The 16,630-nt window shown below is 41.5% G+C and overlaps 1 protein-coding gene across 1 annotated transcript in view; it reads left to right on the top strand.

Annotated features, from left to right (window-relative positions):
• The first annotated feature begins 126 nt into the window (after positions 1-126).
• The window catches only part of LOC119277008 (50S ribosomal subunit assembly factor BipA-like), a 20,406-nt gene continuing 3,902 nt past the window's right edge, over positions 127-16,630 (top strand). The window contains exons 1-18 of the mRNA XM_037558204.1: positions 127-509; positions 984-1,058; positions 1,150-1,300; positions 1,916-1,984; positions 2,067-2,239; positions 9,745-9,882; positions 10,009-10,134; positions 10,242-10,340; positions 11,980-12,103; positions 12,242-12,305; positions 12,519-12,573; positions 12,660-12,784; positions 13,100-13,173; positions 13,727-13,776; positions 13,995-14,081; positions 14,160-14,210; positions 14,282-14,365; positions 14,673-14,723. Of these exons, the coding sequence (XP_037414101.1) occupies positions 168-509; positions 984-1,058; positions 1,150-1,300; positions 1,916-1,984; positions 2,067-2,239; positions 9,745-9,882; positions 10,009-10,134; positions 10,242-10,340; positions 11,980-12,103; positions 12,242-12,305; positions 12,519-12,573; positions 12,660-12,784; positions 13,100-13,173; positions 13,727-13,776; positions 13,995-14,081; positions 14,160-14,210; positions 14,282-14,365; positions 14,673-14,723 (1,938 nt within the window). The 5' untranslated portion in view covers positions 127-167. The remainder of the gene's footprint in view (positions 510-983; positions 1,059-1,149; positions 1,301-1,915; positions 1,985-2,066; positions 2,240-9,744; positions 9,883-10,008; positions 10,135-10,241; positions 10,341-11,979; positions 12,104-12,241; positions 12,306-12,518; positions 12,574-12,659; positions 12,785-13,099; positions 13,174-13,726; positions 13,777-13,994; positions 14,082-14,159; positions 14,211-14,281; positions 14,366-14,672; positions 14,724-16,630) is intronic.

Below are 16,630 nucleotides of genomic sequence, written 5' to 3' on the forward strand. Positions count from 1 at the left end.
AAGTTTCGTTGGCGTCGTGGCTTGCCAGTGCAACGAACCGCACGCACACGGGCCCGTCAGCCCGTCAGACCCGACCAAAACCCTCGACCGGCCGCGTGCTTCGACCCGACCTGACCGCGCAAAATCTCGCACACGCACCACCCTCCCCCGCCGCCGCCACGAACGACATGGCCGCAGCGCTCCTGCTCCGCGGCCTCCGCTCGTCGGCGAGCCGGGCGCGCCCCGCCTTCCCCTCGCCGGCCTCGTCCCCGCCGCCCTTCGCCTCCTCGCTCCTCCACCGCCTCTACTCCTCCGCGGCCGCGTCCGCGGCCAGCCCGCCCGCCTCCGCGCTGGGAGGCGTCACCGACCCGGCCCGCATCCGCAACGTGGCGGTGATTGCCCACGTCGACCACGGGAAGACGACGCTGATGGACCGGCTCCTGCGGCAGTGCGGCGCCGACATCCCCCACGAGCGCGCCATGGACAACATCAGCCTCGAGCGCGAGCGCGGCATCACCATCTCCTCCAAGGTAACCCTCTCACGGTCGCATGGCTAGTGCGTGGCTACTGAGGCTGCGCGCGAGGAATTTCTGCTCGGCATTTTGTCGAGCAAACTGCGCGCGTCAGAACACAGACACAGGACTGAGATCTGGTCCAAAGGCCATACTCAGTTTGCTATTTTGTTGGCCCTGTCACGACACCTTGTGCGCATTTCTCTATGAATCCGAATCAGTGGAAGGATGGATGCCACGTCTGGTTCAACAACTGGCTGGCTAGAGCTCAGAGCCTGTGCTCAGTTACCCACTCATTAACTCTCTGGCAATTCTACATACTCTTTAGGCGTGTTGCAATGAGGGCCGCAAGTAGCAGAGCACTAATCTGGCCCATTTTAATGTCCTAATGAAGCATCGCCATACCAGGGAAGATGTTGGCAAACGTTTTCCGATCTAGATAATGTGGCAATGTATGTGACATTTCTTGTTTCCTTTGGGTTAAATGTTCAGGTCACTTCTGTCTCTTGGAAGGAGAATGAGCTCAACATGGTCGATACCCCTGGCCACGCTGATTTTGGTGGCGAAGTAAGCACTTTTGGTATAATTATATACTTATTTATAAGACTGAAATGACGATTTTGATATGGTGTTTGAGATGGTCATTGCCTTTTTATAGGTTGAGCGAGTTGTTGGAATGGTGGAAGGGGCGGTCTTGGTTGTTGATGCTGGGGAGGGACCTTTAGCACAAACTAAATTTGTGCTTTCAAAGGCTTTGAAGTATGGTTTACGCCCAATCCTCCTCCTCAACAAGGTTGATAGGCCTTCAGGTATGCTCATTACCAGAAATTTCACCCATTAAACAGTAATCCACGTCTCATGGGTGCAGTGTTTGAGTTTGAACAAAATAACGAAAACAACCCAATTTTTTACGGAGAGCAGAATCATTTGGTTGTTGAGCAACTAAGTCGTACTTGTTTGTTCCATTAAACAAGGATGTTACCGTATGAAGTTGCATGTCCATAGGTTGAGTTGCCATAATACAGATAAAACATAAATGGAGGCTAGGTGCATGCAAAGTCAACTTAGAGTGGCGGTAATTTAGTGAAGGCAAGGGAAGAAAACTATAGAAATATATACAGTAGTCATTAATTAACTGTACAATGAGGCTACCAAACCATCACTTTTCTTATGTTAACTCCACATAATTGGAAATCTAGCAAATTTTGTATTACAAAGGGCACAGTCGGATCTGGTAAATTTTCTTACAACTAAGGAATCTAGCGTGTCCTTATAGTCCTGTTTATCCTGCTAGCAAAGTAAGTTTTCTCCGCAAGGTAAAAAAAAAAAGAAGCTAATTGCAGATGGTATACATGTACATTAATTTTTTGGCACATATATGTTCCTTGTACTTTGTATTTGTTGTAACTCTTCTACGCCAACAGTTTCTGAAGAAACCTGCAACGAAGTTGAGAGCTTGGTCTTCGATCTTTTTGCAAATCTGGGTGCCACAGGTGCATTTCTAGCAATTCAAATTGGTTTGCCTTAGAACTTTCTTTTCTTTTTTAGTGACATTGTTTTCTTTGCATATTACAGAAGAACAGCTAGATTTCCCAGTTCTTTATGCATCAGCTAAAGAAGGGTGGGCTTCCTTGAAATTCACTAAGTGTCCGCCTGATAGTGAAAAAAACATGTCTCCTTTGCTTGATTCAATTGTACAACATGTTCGTTCCCCAAAAGCTGACCTTGAGGCTCCGTTTCAAATGTTGGTTAGTATACCGAACAACATCAGAACATGATATTTGTTTAAGATGAGAAAGCATTTTATATTTCTTTGTTATTCCTGAATCTATGCTTTGTAAAGTGTACGATACAATGAGTGGTCATTAAGTGGACTGCATTTACTTTCTATAAGAGTGTTCCACTTGAATTATGATGAGGAACAGTAGATGAGGAACATGAAAATTATAATCATATGTCAAATCTGTTTGGCTACTTCTAGATACTTCTGTTGTGGTCTAGTATTTCTTTTCTTTTCTTTATCCTACCTACTGTTTTCTAGAGTCTTCTAGTTGTGAGTAGCTATGAGTAGAATGGTGAACCTTAAATAATGTTTCTAGAGTATTCCAGCTATAAGTAGAAGTATGTGAAGGCTTCCCAAAGCCCTATAAATAGAGGTCCTCACCTCTACTTTGGACCCAGACTATGTACCCCTACCCATAATAGAACTTGTTGTTCTTATCTAAGATCTTGGAGTAGATCTTGCCCCCTAAGAGTTCTGGATTGAACTCTTGCTGCCCTATCAGCCTACATTCGCCACTAGAGCGATATCTAGCGCAACACGTTGAAGCTGTTCCTTCAACACTTGTGTTGTACACATTATAGCAGCAAGGTGGAGTTGCTCCTCCACAACCTTTGTGCTGCTTCAGGTGGTATCAGAGCCTCGTTGACCCATAATCGTTCTTGCTGTCCTCTTCGAGAGCAAGTTGCAGCAAGCAATGGAGCAATTGGAGAAGAGGGTGGATGCTGCTGAACAACAAATCAAAGAGCTGCGTGAAGATCTAAATAGGAGATTTGACCAGCTGGTTGAGATGATAAGAAAGGGTGTCCCCCCTGCTACCAATGAAGGAGATTCATCTAAAGAAGAGGAAGATGTTCATCAAGGAAGGAGAGGTAATCTTGGAGCAAGACCGCCACGACAACATGTTGTTCAACGTGCTTCAAGAAGGCCAATTTATGTTGAGGCTTCTGAAGGTGAAGAATATGATGATGCCCTTGAAGAACCAAATCTCTACGCATATCGGAGAGCACCCAACCCTACATATGCAAGAGATACATACAAGGTGAAAGCTGAGATCCCAAGTTTTAATGGAAATGTTGACATCGAAGGGTGCCTGGATTGGTTATATGAAGTGGAGACTTTCTTTGAGGTCATGGAGGTTCCGGAAGATCGTAGAGTTCCTTTGGTCGCATACAAGTTGAAAGGAGGAGCCGGTGCATGGTGGCATCGCGTTCAAGAGGAGCGCAGGCTGAGAGGAGAACCTCGTGTTAGAACTTGGCGACAAATGAAAGGCCTCTTGAAAGGGAGATTTTTGCCCGCTGATTATGACCAGATCCTATTTATCCAATTTCAAAATTGTGCTCAAGGAAATAGGACTGTTTCAGATTACACGGAGGAGTTTCTAAGGCTACAAGTGAGGTGCAACCTTGCTGAAACTGAAGAGCAACAAGTTGCAAGGTACATCAATGGTCTCAATGATGCTATTCAAGATCGATTGATGATGCAACAAATCTGGTCCGTTGATCAAGCACAAGCTCTAGCCTTAAAGGCCGAGAGGTTTGTGAGGATGAGAAAGACAACTAAGGCTCCATATCCTCCATATCCTCATACCGAAGGCTCATCTAGGAGCCAACCTAATAGAGTGGAAGAAAAGACCACTCCACCAAAGACAAAACAGCCCATCCCGAAGCAAACTAGAGGCAAGGGTAAGGCAAATGAAGGCCCAAAGTGCTATAAATGTGGTAAAGAGGGACACATATCCAGCGGTTGCCCACTAAGGAAATTTGTTAACACGACTATCCATGATGGTGAAAGCGATGAGGAAGAATATGAATCTGAAGATGTAGACGGACAAGAGGTTTGTCAAGAAGAAGGTGAAGAGGTGGTATGTGTGATCCAGCGTGTCCTATGTTCCACACCACAACTCGATGACACACAACGGAAGAAAATATTTGAGAGCAAATGCACGGTGAATGGCAAGGTATGCAAACTAGTGATTGATAGTTGCAGCTGCGAGAATCTTATCTCCCAGAAGTTGGTGGACCATTTAAAGCTTGAAACCCATGATCATCCAAATCCCTACACTATTGGATGGATCAAGAAAGGAGTGAATATGAGGATCACCAAACAATGCAACCTGCCACTTTCTTTGGGTAAGCATTATCGCTCAAATGTGTTGTGTGATGTGGTTGACATGGATGCCAGCCATGTTCTTCTTGGGAGGCCTTGGCAATTTGATGTGGATACTACACACAAGGGCAAGGAAAATTCTTACTCTTTCATTTGGAACAAGAGAAGGATCATTATCTTACCAAACAAAACCGAAGGTAATACCTCTAAGGAGGGGAAAACTATGTTAACTATCTCCCATACCTCTCATGAGTTTATGGAAGACTTGAAGGAGGCAGATTTGTGTGCTGCACTTGTTGTAAAGGGAGAAGAGCACCTGACTGTTGAAATTCCAGCAAAGGTACGTGGTTTATTGGCAGAATTTCAGAACATACTTGGGGAGCCACATGGCTTGCCACCGATGAGAGGAATTCAACATAGAATTGACTTAATTCCGGGAGCAAGTCTTCCTAATCTTCCACACTATCGAATGAGCCCAAAGGAGCATGATATATTGAAGGAGAAAGTGGAGGAATTGTTGCAAAAGGGGCACATTCGAGAAAGTATTAGCCCATGTGCTGTACCGGCCCTACTCGCGCCAAAGAAAGATGGATCTTGGCGCATGTGTACAGACAGTAGAGCCGTTAACAAGATCACCGTAAGGTATAGATTCCCTATTCCCCGTCTGGATGGTATGTTGGATCAGCTTAGTGGAGCAAGAGTGTTCACAAAGCTAGATTTAAGAAGTGGATATCATCAAATCCGTAAAGACCCGGGGATGAATGGAAGATCGCCTTCAAGACAAAGGAAGGGTTGTTTGAATGGCTAGTCATGCCATTTGGACTCTCAAATGCACCAAGTACCTTTATGCACTTAATGAATCAAGTCCTTAGACCCTTCTTATCCCACTTTGTTGTGGTCTATTTCGATGACATCTTGATCTATAGCAAGGATGAGGATGGACACTTTGATCACATTCGGAAGGTGCTAGAAGTACTAAGGAAAAATGAGCTCTACGTCAACTTGAAGAAATGTGTTTTCCTGCAAACACAACTTCTTTTCCTAGGATTCGTCATAACATGTGACGGCATTCGTGTTGATGATTCTAAGGTTGAAGCAATCCGAGAATGGCCAACTCCTAAGACCATTTCTGAGGTAAGAAGCTTTCATGGCCTTGCAACTTTCTATAGGCGATTTGTTAAGAATTTCAGCACTATCATGGCACCAATTACCGAGTGTTTGAAGAAAGGAAAGTTCCAATGGGCAGAAGCAACTGAAGCTAGCTTCAATGAGATTAAACAAAAGCTATCACAAGCTCCTGTCTTGGTACTACCTGATTTCAACAAGACTTTTGAGTTGGAGTGTGATGCAAGTGGAGTAGGCATTGGAGCTGTCCTATCTCAAGAAAGGAACCCCATTGCTTTCTTTAGTGAGAAGTTAAGTGAAGCTAGACAGAAATGGAGTACCTATCAGCAAGAATTATACGCCGTTTTCAGAGCGTTGAAAACTTGGGAAGTCTATTTGCTGCCTAAAGAGTTCATTGTTTATAGCGACCATCAATCCTTGAAGCATTTTAGAAATCAAAGGCATGTTGACCGCATGCTAGCAAGATGGGCAGCATATCTGGAGAGATTTAACTATCTCATCATGCATAAATCTGGAATAACTAACAGAGTGGCCGATGCTTTGAGTCGTCGTGCATGCCTCTTGACTTCTTTTGAAGCTGAACTTCCGGGCATGGATCAAATAAAGGAGTTGTATGAGGGTGACGAAGACTTTGGCCATGTTTGGGTAAAGCACGCAAGGGGCCAACCATTAGGTGATGACTATTTGATGCAAGATGGATATCTCTTCAAAAATTATCGTTTGTGCATTCCAAGAAGTTCTCTACGTGACAAGCTGGTTAGAGAGCTCCATTCAAGTGATCTTAGTGGCCATGTTGGACGGGACAAGACTATCGCTAACCTGGAAGCTCGCTACTTTTGGCCACAACTAAAGAGAGATGCTGGAAAGTTCGTTCAACGGTGCCCCGTATGTCAGACCTGCAAAGGCCAAGTCCAGAACACAGGGTTATACATGCCTTTGCCTGTTCCTGTCGCTCCATGGGAGGACATTTCTATGGACTTCGTCTTGGGCTTGCCAAGAACAAGACGAGGAAGTGATGCTGTATTTGTGGTCGTGGATAGATTCTCTAAGATGGCTCATTTCATCCCATGCCGCAAAACAACGGATGCTCATCATGTGGCAAACCTATTCTTTGGAGAAGTGGTCAGACTTCATGGAGTACCAAGGTCCATCATCTCAGACCGTGATAGCAAGTTTCTTGCTGCATTTTGGCTCACTTTGTGGAAGCAATTCAACACTGAATTGAAATTTTCTAGCTCTGCTCATCCACAAACAGATGGACAAACGGAAGTGGTGAACAAGTTTTTGGGTAATCTGATCCGTTGCATTTGTGGAGAAAGTAAGGGACAGTGGGATTTGGCTTTATCTCTTGCAGAATTCTCCTACAATAACTCCAAGCATAGATCCACAGGAAGGAGCCCTTTTTCCATTGTCTACACTAAAGTTCCATCACATGTGGTGGACCTGGTGAAGCTACTATCAAGTAGAAACTCAAAATCAGCATTGTCCTTTGCTGATAATTACACCGAGTTATTTGAAGAGATTCGCGGTGCTTTGGAAGCACAAAATCAGAAATATAAACAACTTGCTGATTGCAAAAGGAGGCTAAAATCATTCCAAGCCGGTGATAAGGTGATGGTCTACCTTCGAAAAGAGAGGCTGCCTTTAGGTGTTAAAGGGAAACTTAGGCAGCGAAGGTATGGGCCCTTCTCTATCATGAGGAAGATAAATGATAATGCTTATGTGATAGATCTTCCAAGCGATATGGGTATCTCCAACACTTCCAATGTTGCGGACTTGACTCTCTACCATCCAGAAGAAGCGCTCTATGAAGATAACTCGAGGGCGAGTTCCAAACAACCAGGGGAGAATGATGAGGAACAGTAGATGAGGAACATGAAAATTATAATCATATGTCAAATCTGTTTGGCTACTTCTAGATACTTCTGTTGTGGTCTAGTATTTCTTTTCTTTTCTTTATCCTACCTACTGTTTTCTAGAGTCTTCTAGTTGTGAGTAGCTATGAGTAGAATGGTGAACCTTAAATAATGTTTCTAGAGTATTCCAGCTATAAGTAGAAGTATGTGAAGGCTTCCCAAAGCCCTATAAATAGAGGTCCTCACCTCTACTTTGGACCCAGACTATGTACCCCTACCCATAATAGAACTTGTTGTTCTTATCTAAGATCTTGGAGTAGATCTTGCCCCCTAGGAGTTCTGGATTGAACTCTTGCTGCCCTATCAGCCTACATTCGCCACTAGAGCGATATCTAGCGCAGCACGTTGAAGCTGTTCCTTCAACACTTGTGCTGTACACATTATAGCAGCAAGGTGGAGTTGCTCCTCCACAACCTTTGTGCTGCTTCAAATTAGCAACTACAACATGATTCCTACCTTAATTGCTTTACGACGTATAGTGTTAGCTTCGAAGAACTACTATCAATTGGTTTGCCCTTCTACTTACAAAGCAAAACAACGTGTCTCCGATGTCTGTACTCCCTCAGATCCATATTACTTGTCGCTCAAACGTATGTATCTAGATGTGTTTCTTCTGGCTTTAAATGAGTTCTCCATATCAGGGAGTACTTTATTTCTTCTGGCTTCACATGACTTGATGCCGCCATAGTTCTTGGTCCACCACTAATGACCCGTACAGCATTCTTTTCATGGAATTTATTTATTTGAGCTCCTGTAGACGGCAAGATGTTCAGTATGTGTCTTAGCTGTACCATTTTGGAAAGTGGTTATGCATCTTAATTAAACCGGAGTAAAATAGCTCCAAGACAAATTATATAACACCTTGAAAAATATCCAAACTGGATACAGTCTCCACTCAGTTCAATCCAATACACCTGGTTAAGCAAGGCCAGCCATGATGGATAAGCTAATTGTGCTTTGCTAGCACATCTGATACAATCTTGAAACATGCTGATTTTATTCTCAAGTCAGCTATGTATGGGGTGATACAGGTTAGCCTCGTAAGCTAACCTAGATATGGCTTAGGTACAATCATGAGGCATCCACGCATGCTGCAGCAACCATGATAATGTTGTTGCGCGCATTCACCTACCTTTTTAGTAAAATTTGCAAGAGGATTATCCCCTATTGTTTCTTGCTTTTAAGAATGAATGTGCTGAAGGCATCAATATGAAAGGTGCTTGATATGTACTTCTTTATTCCTTTTCTGTTTGGTCCTTGCTTTGTTCAGCGAGCAAAAAAATCTTGGATGGTTCAACATTAATAATGGAATGTTGAGTAGTGGTTGAAATGGGGCTTTTAGCTTATTGTCCATGCTTCCATGTTGATAGTTTTTCCCCCTCTTAGTACATCTCCTAAGATGGTGTCTGAATTTAGTCCTCGTTATTGAGGAATGGTATCAATTTGTTTCACTACCTTTTGCAGTATGATATCAACTTTCAGTCTTTCACCGAGTCATATTTTGGATGTCTACATTTCTTGTGATTTCTTTGGCCCAGTTCATATTTTCATGGATAGTTGGCAAGAACATTTTTCGTCCCATGATCATAACAACATGGCTCGAGCTGTTATGTATGCGGTTTCATCTTTCTTTGATACAAGAGTTTGTCACATTAACCATGATAAAATCACATTTGATTATGTTAGATGTATGGTAGCCGAGCATATTAGTTGGTCTGTAGGTATTAGTTACTATACTGTTGCCTAGTACATGTATATGTTTGGTCCATTGGAATAACTAAAAGTCCATTTCCTTACACATAACACTATGGGAATATGCTGTAAGTTCCAGCCAGGCTAACATCTGTCTGGAAGAGCACCACACTGCCGATGTGTATACCAGCTACCAAGCACTGTCCTAACTTGCAGCTATCCTCGTTGCTTGCATACTCTGAGACATCTGTAAATGGCTAACAATTAAACTACTACAGTATATTTTTAATTCTTTGAGTTATCTGTCAGAATTGAATGAAATTGCATATGTATTGATCTGAAAGAAGTAGTCAAGTATTTTATTCCAAGTGAGTTGCATTTTTTTTCTTAGCCATTGGTAAGGAATTTCCACAATATAAATCATTGTATGGATTTTTCTTGTTTCAACATATCGCATTTTATGTTCTACAGACAATTCCTTTATATCCTTACAGTAATTACTTTTCTATAATGCTCCTTGAGCGTGAATCCCCCTTATTTCGAAACAGAGGAGTTTAAATAGGATGCTCCATCTGCATTCATCTATGTTTTGAAATGTAAACTCAAATAAGTTTGTAACGGTCCTGTACAGGTTTCCATGATGGAGCGTGATTTTTACCTAGGAAGAATACTCACTGGGCGTGTAACCTCTGGAGTTATCCGTGTTGGCGACAAAGTTCATGGTCTGCGCATCACGGATGAAGGGGTTCAGAAGATTGAGGATGGAAAGGTGTGACCGAACTTCTTGCACCTTTTTTCTTTGATGCTGAACCTATTCTTTACTGTTCAATATGTGTTTGCCAATTGGGTTTATTAAAAGCTTTAACGACCTTTGTATGTTACAAAATAAATTTAGGTTGTCAAGCTCATGAAAAAGAAAGGCACAAGCATGGCAGTAATAGAGGCTGCAGGAGCTGGTGATATAATCTCAATGGCTGGATTGTCTGGTCCAGCAATTGGACACACCGTGGCAAATCCGGAGGTAGGGGTAACATGTTTTGATTGGCTACTTGTTGCTGTACAGAATGTATTCTCCTTTTCAATTGTCAGCAATTCTTTATTTTCATATGTGAATGTAATTGTGTGTAGGTTTTGACTGCTCTGCCTGCAGTTGAGTTGGACCCTCCCACAATTTCTATGACTTTCGGTGTGAATGATTCACCACTGGCTGGCCGTGATGGCACTCATGTAAGTACCAAATAACAGTTCACCACTTTCGGTGTAAATGATTCATCTTGATCCTCTTTCCATCTGAGCAAACCTGAGCGTCTCCTATTTGACTGAGTGGAACAAAAAAGGTGTCTACACATGTCAGAACAGGAGTGCTTGGCAACCAGTTCTTATTTTGTATGCTACATGCACAACAATTATAAATGTCAAGACATGATAAATGATGCTGTGAAATTTATCGTGCCTGATCATGTATGGTTAATTGTTGGCTTGCAATTTCATATAGAGTTCAGAAATCCCTTAATAGCTGTTAATTGTCGTGGAACCATGATAGTGTACTCTACACATTACACAACTATTTTGGTCAGTAGGTAGATTTCATATGCAGGTTTTGAAAATATATCTTGATATTTCAGGTTGGATTTGATTTGTTTGGTGTATTTACACTAAAAATATTCTCTGTTTGACCTTTGACTTTTTGGGGAAAATAGAAGCATAGCATTTGGCCATGTGTAACTTTATAATTAGTTACATAACTTGATGTCGTTGACAACCCATTGCTCAATTACAAATCATGAGTAGATGGAAAAGGCTGACCTCCAGTATATGATGGATGATGAATTTGTTCTCGAATCATCAAAATTTCCCAAATCTATTGTCAGTTAGTCTTCTGAATGAATGTGCTTCTAAATTGGTAGGTGAGAGTAAGGAGCTAGTCTCCTACTATCATTAAATATGTTTTTTTGAGCAACAAACAGTGGGGAAGGCCCCCACTGTAATTCTCATTTTCATTTATAAAATGGGACAGTTACAAATGGATGTACAGGATGGATCATGTAAGAAAGTAGAATAGAAAATCTACAAATGGTCTAGCAAGCTTTGCATGCCCTCCTTCAAACCAGGTTTTGCCTTCTTTATGATCATGCTGAAGTGCTTCTTGAACATGGCTATACAGTATGCCATATTCTTGACCTTGTGATCGAAAATGATGCTATTTCTGTGCTTCCATAAACTCCAGCAACCAGCAATTAGGCACTCTTTAAAACATCCATAAGTATCTTGTTTCCTACCCTCCAAGAGCATTTCCATCAGGTTATAATCAGTGTCCCATTGGTAGCCAATGTTCATCCAGAAGTTTTGGCTGAAATCACAGCTAAAAAATAGGTGCATTAGATGTTCATTAGGTTCATCATCACATAACTCACACTTGTCTCTATGTAGAAATTCTTCCTGTTTAGTAGATCTCTAGTGTTCAATCTATTATCATTAAATATGTGGGGGGCTAAATCCAAGGTATGGTGCTAGCCTCCTACTATCCTATGCAATGTAAGTTTTTTTTGCAGTATGCACCATGATAGATTAATTGTGAAGTTCCTTTGGCATTTTCTAATGTTTAACATAACAAACTTACACCAACGTATTTATGAATTCTGATTACGCCATTTTACATCATCATATGTGGAATTTTGTGAGGACTTGTCATTGCTTAAACGACATAAGATCTTATAGCGCTTCTATAGATTAACTTCACATGTTGCCGGTGCCAACTAAAATGAACTCGTTGGAGCATAATCTGTCAATTTGCTGGTTGATATTTTAGTGTATAATTTGCAATATCTGAACTTGTCCGACTTTGCTTGATTTTAAAATTTTGCAGGTAACTGGAGCGAAAATTGGGAACCGTTTGATGGCAGAGGCCGAAACAAACTTGGCAATTAATGTTCTTCCTGGACCATTGTCAGAATCTTATGAAGTTCAAGGAAGGGGAGAGCTTCAGTTAGGTCTGAAACTTTGACGAAATCCCTCCTGTTCTAACTGAAATTTTATTCAACTCATTTAGAAGTGCCTCATGCCAATTTTTTGTGATACAATGAGAAATTTAGTCATCAACATCATAGGATGATCTGTCTAACTTACAGGAATCTTAATTGAGAACATGCGGCGTGAAGGATTTGAGCTTTCAGTTTCACCCCCAAGAGTGATGTGAGTTCCAATCAATCACAAACATTATTATGTCTCATTTGCATGCAAACTCTTTTGTGGCAAGCTAACCATCTCTATTCTTTAGCTAGACGTTCATATTTGTTTCTTTTATTGATCATATTCACTCCTTCCTTTCTAATACGTGTAACTCTTTGAGCAATTTGACTGCACTTTGTCCACTATGAGCTTGACCAGTTTCTTTATGGAAATTAGGTATAAAACAGAGCGTGGGGAAAGACTAGAGCCTATTGAAGAAGTAACTGTCGAGGTAGCAATCAGGAAAGCTATGTTTGAGCTTCTTTATCTTCACATGTTCTAATCTTATAATTTCAATTTATGTATTGGATATTGTAGGTGGACGAGGAGCATATCGGATTTGTGTTGGAAACCCTTAACAACAGGAAGGGGGAATTGTTGGACATGGGCCCTGTTCCTGGGACAACTGGAAGAACTCGGGTCTTCATGACCTGTCCATCTAGGTCAGTAGTGGTCTCTGTTCTCCTGATTACTAGTTGCATCACTTGTCACCTTGAAAAGCATGCAATACTTGCTGACTGGTTAGCCATTTGTACCTTAATATAGTTATATTTCACCTTTTACTTCTATAATTTTAGCCAATTATGTTTGTTTTCGTATTTGTATATTGCCTGTTTACCTCATGGATATGCCCCCGGTAGAATTTACTGTAAAATCAAATGAACCTAATTTTGGAATCTACCGATTCCTTTGACTCGATGTAATATGCATTTATGGTTTTGGTTCAGATAATATCAAATGAGCTATTATGGATGCAGGGGTTTGGTGGGTGTTAAAGGAGTTTTCAACAGCTTTACACGTGGAACTGGATTTATGCACCGTGCTTTCCAGGGTATGATGCTATTTATAATTCGGTGCTACATAATGGTTGCAGTCTGTAACTCACACATGTTGTTTTTAGGTGAATAGTAGGCCACATAGTCATGTCATGAATTCATAGACTTGAAGTGCATAGACAATTGTCAAAACCAGAATTCTCGTCTTCCCAGTGTAGAGGCAAATTATGTAGTGATCTGTGCAGACTTTGCTGTTAGTGCTGTTAGTCTTCGATTTTCTTTCAACTGCATTAGTCAAAGGATCACAGCCCGTTCTGAAAGTATTATTACCGCCTTGTGCTGTTTACTTTAGCTAGATGTCAACGATCCTCCAGTTTTCAGGCTATGCATGTGCACACGGTTGCCACAGACCATCAAAATAAAATTTATGCTATGACACAAGAAAATTAGTGCATTACTGCATCAAAATGCAGCAGTTTATTTGCGTTGCATGCCTAACTAGATTTCAGGAATTCTTGACCTATGATTTCCCAATGAATGCAGCATATGCTAAATACATGTAACTAAGACTTCATTGTTATCTGACCGATGGTTTCCCTATGAATGCAGCATATGCTAAATACAGAGGTCCACTAGGCACTGTTAGAAAAGGAGTTCTGGTAAATCAAATTTCAGCACCTTCATAATCTTATATTCTTATGTTACTCTTATTTGCTTATCTTGTAAATTATATTTTACATTGCAATAAGGTATTAATACTGATTTGAGCAAAGAAGCAAGCATAACTTAAGTAAATAGAATCAGTACTTTTGAACAATACCTATGTGCTTCTGAACTCTACAAGTGGAAGTTAATTTTTCTCCATGTTCATATATAGGTATCTGTTGGCAGAGGATTTATCACTTCACATGCACTCATGAGTTTAGAAGCTCGTGGTACTCTTTTTGTCTCTCCTGGGATGGAGGTAGCTATCACTTCATTTTGTTATAGTACCTTCTAGGTGCAGGAGATTACCTTAATTCTCTTTCTTCCTTGTTGAAAGACATACGAAGGCATGATAGTTGGCGAGCATTCACGTGATAGTGATCTTGAGGTAAGTTGATTATTTACTTAGCATGAATCAGTTCCTGTCCGTTAATACATGAAACTAATGTTTTTGGGCAGATCAATCCTGTGAGAACTAAAGAACTTACAAACATCCGAGCTCCTGGAAAGGATGAAAATATCCGCCTGTCTCCACCTCGCTTGGTATGTCCTTTGCTCATGTACCAAGACATCATGAGATATCTGCACTTTGTGTGTGCGCGTGCGCGTGTGTGTGTGTGGGATATTGACACAACATACTACAAGACCTAATTGACAACCATCAAGGGCCCTTTTTGGACCTAGAACATCATGGCCACACTTTTCTTGGTTTTTGCCGAGGATGGATAACTTTAGATATGCGCATTATTTTGATGAAGAAATGTAGCATTCCTTCTTTTGGGCTCATCTAACCAAACACAGTGACTCTTAACTATTGCATAATCTTAATGGAAGCTGTTGAACCATGCAGATGACTTTGGAAGAGGCAATTGGATATGTTGCTGTAGATGAGCTTATTGAGGCAAGTTTTTTTCTTAAGTTCTTCAAACATTTAATTAGAGCAAAATTTTCACTCTGAGGATTGAGTGTGGTAAATGGTGATAAACAATTGATTCTTCTAGACTTTGAAGCATTGTTCCAATTCCTGTTTCATTAAGTTAGAAAAATAGATACTTAGTTGGTTATATTTGATTTTTAATGATTACATGAGAACTTCTGTCAAAATAAAATGTCGATACTTTAAAGATGAACTCTAGAGTCTAAAACCAAATAAAGATCGGTATGCAGTGTTATTTCTTCCGGATAAGAGTAAGCCATAATCATTTGCCATGCAGTTTGGTATTACTGCCTCTATCCAGGTTTATAAGTCGGGCTTGGGTTTATAAATCTTCAATTTGACTAGCGAAACATGGGTTATATGCCGTAAAAAATTTATCTTCAGATTCATGGTCTCAACATAGCTCTATCTTGACCTGGATATGGTGATAAGTAAGGAAGGATCGGCTCGTCACATCCTTAGTGATGCTCTACATCAACGCTTGGGTGTAGTGAAAAGTGAGCAGGGATCTTCGCAGTTGACTCGACGAGTGCGAAGGGTAAGGAAGCTAGCTGAGCCAACTAGAATTCGCTTAGGTAGTTGGAACGTAGGGTCCTTGACGAATAAGTTACGGGAGTTAGTTGATGCAGCATTGCAGCGGTAGGGCAGGCGTTGATATCCTTTGTGTCCAAGAAACCAAATGGTGTTGATATCCTATGTATCCAAGAAACCCAATGAAAGAGATAAAAGGCGAAGGAGGTGGAGGATATCGGCTTCATGTTGTGGTACACAGGGACAACTAAATGCAGTAGGCATCTTGATCAACAAGAGCCACAAGTATAGTGTGGTAGACGTCAAGAGGCAAGGGGACCTGATCATCCTGATCAAGCTCGTCATTGGGAACTTAGTTCTCAGTATTATCAGCGAGTATGCCCCACAAGTAGGCCAAAATGAGAGCACGTGGGAAGGCCTGAAGGACATGGTTAGGAGTGTACCTATTGGCAAAACGCTCTTCATAGGAGGAGACCTCAATGGCCACGTTGTCTAACACAGGTTTTGAAGGGTTTCATGGGATTTTTGGTTATGGCAATAGGAATAAAAAAGAGAGGATGTCTTAAGCTTTGCTTTAGCCTATGACATGATCGTAGCTAACACCCTCTATAAAAAGAGAGAATCCCATCCAGCGATTTTTAGTATTAGTCGATACTCTAGCCAGATTGATTTCGTCCTCCTGAGAAGAGAAGACAGACGTGCTTGCCTAGATTGTAAGGTGATACCTGGAGAGTGTTGTCCCTCAACATAAGCTTGTGGTGGCTGACTTCCACTTTCGGATACACGTCTAGCAGGATAAGCGCGTCAAATCGCTAGAACAAGGTGGTGGAAGCTCTGGGGGAGGCAACTCGGGCTTTCAAGGAGAGGGCTATTAAGGAGGGCTCTTGGGAGGAAGGAGGTGATGCAAACAATATGTGGATGAAGATGGTGAGTTGTGTTCAGAAGGTGGCTTCAGAGAATTTGGGGTGACCAGGGGAAGTAAAAGCAAAGCTAAAGATACCTAGTGGTGGAACGATGACTCCAGAAGGACCTCTATCAGCGTGAATGAAGCAAGGGGTTGGGCGTATGAGGACCTCTACCAACTTTTAAACACGAGGGAAGGGGAAAGGGGCATCTATAAGATGGCCAGGATCCGTGAGAGGAAGACGAGCGATGTCAACCAAGTCAAATCCCTTTGTGTTTGTATACAAGGCCACTATCCCATTTTTCAGGTACCAAAAAAAAGCCAATTAATAAATAGCATGATTAATTGTGTGAAAACCTCTCGTGTTTTGGACTAATTAAACATATTGACATTGCATAGATGCAAATTGTATTTTCTTATAGTGGCCTTGTATTTA

The sequence above is a fragment of the Triticum dicoccoides genome, chromosome 3B (genome assembly GCF_002162155.2).
Source record: "Triticum dicoccoides isolate Atlit2015 ecotype Zavitan chromosome 3B, WEW_v2.0, whole genome shotgun sequence".
NCBI lineage: Eukaryota > Viridiplantae > Streptophyta > Magnoliopsida > Poales > Poaceae > Triticum > Triticum dicoccoides.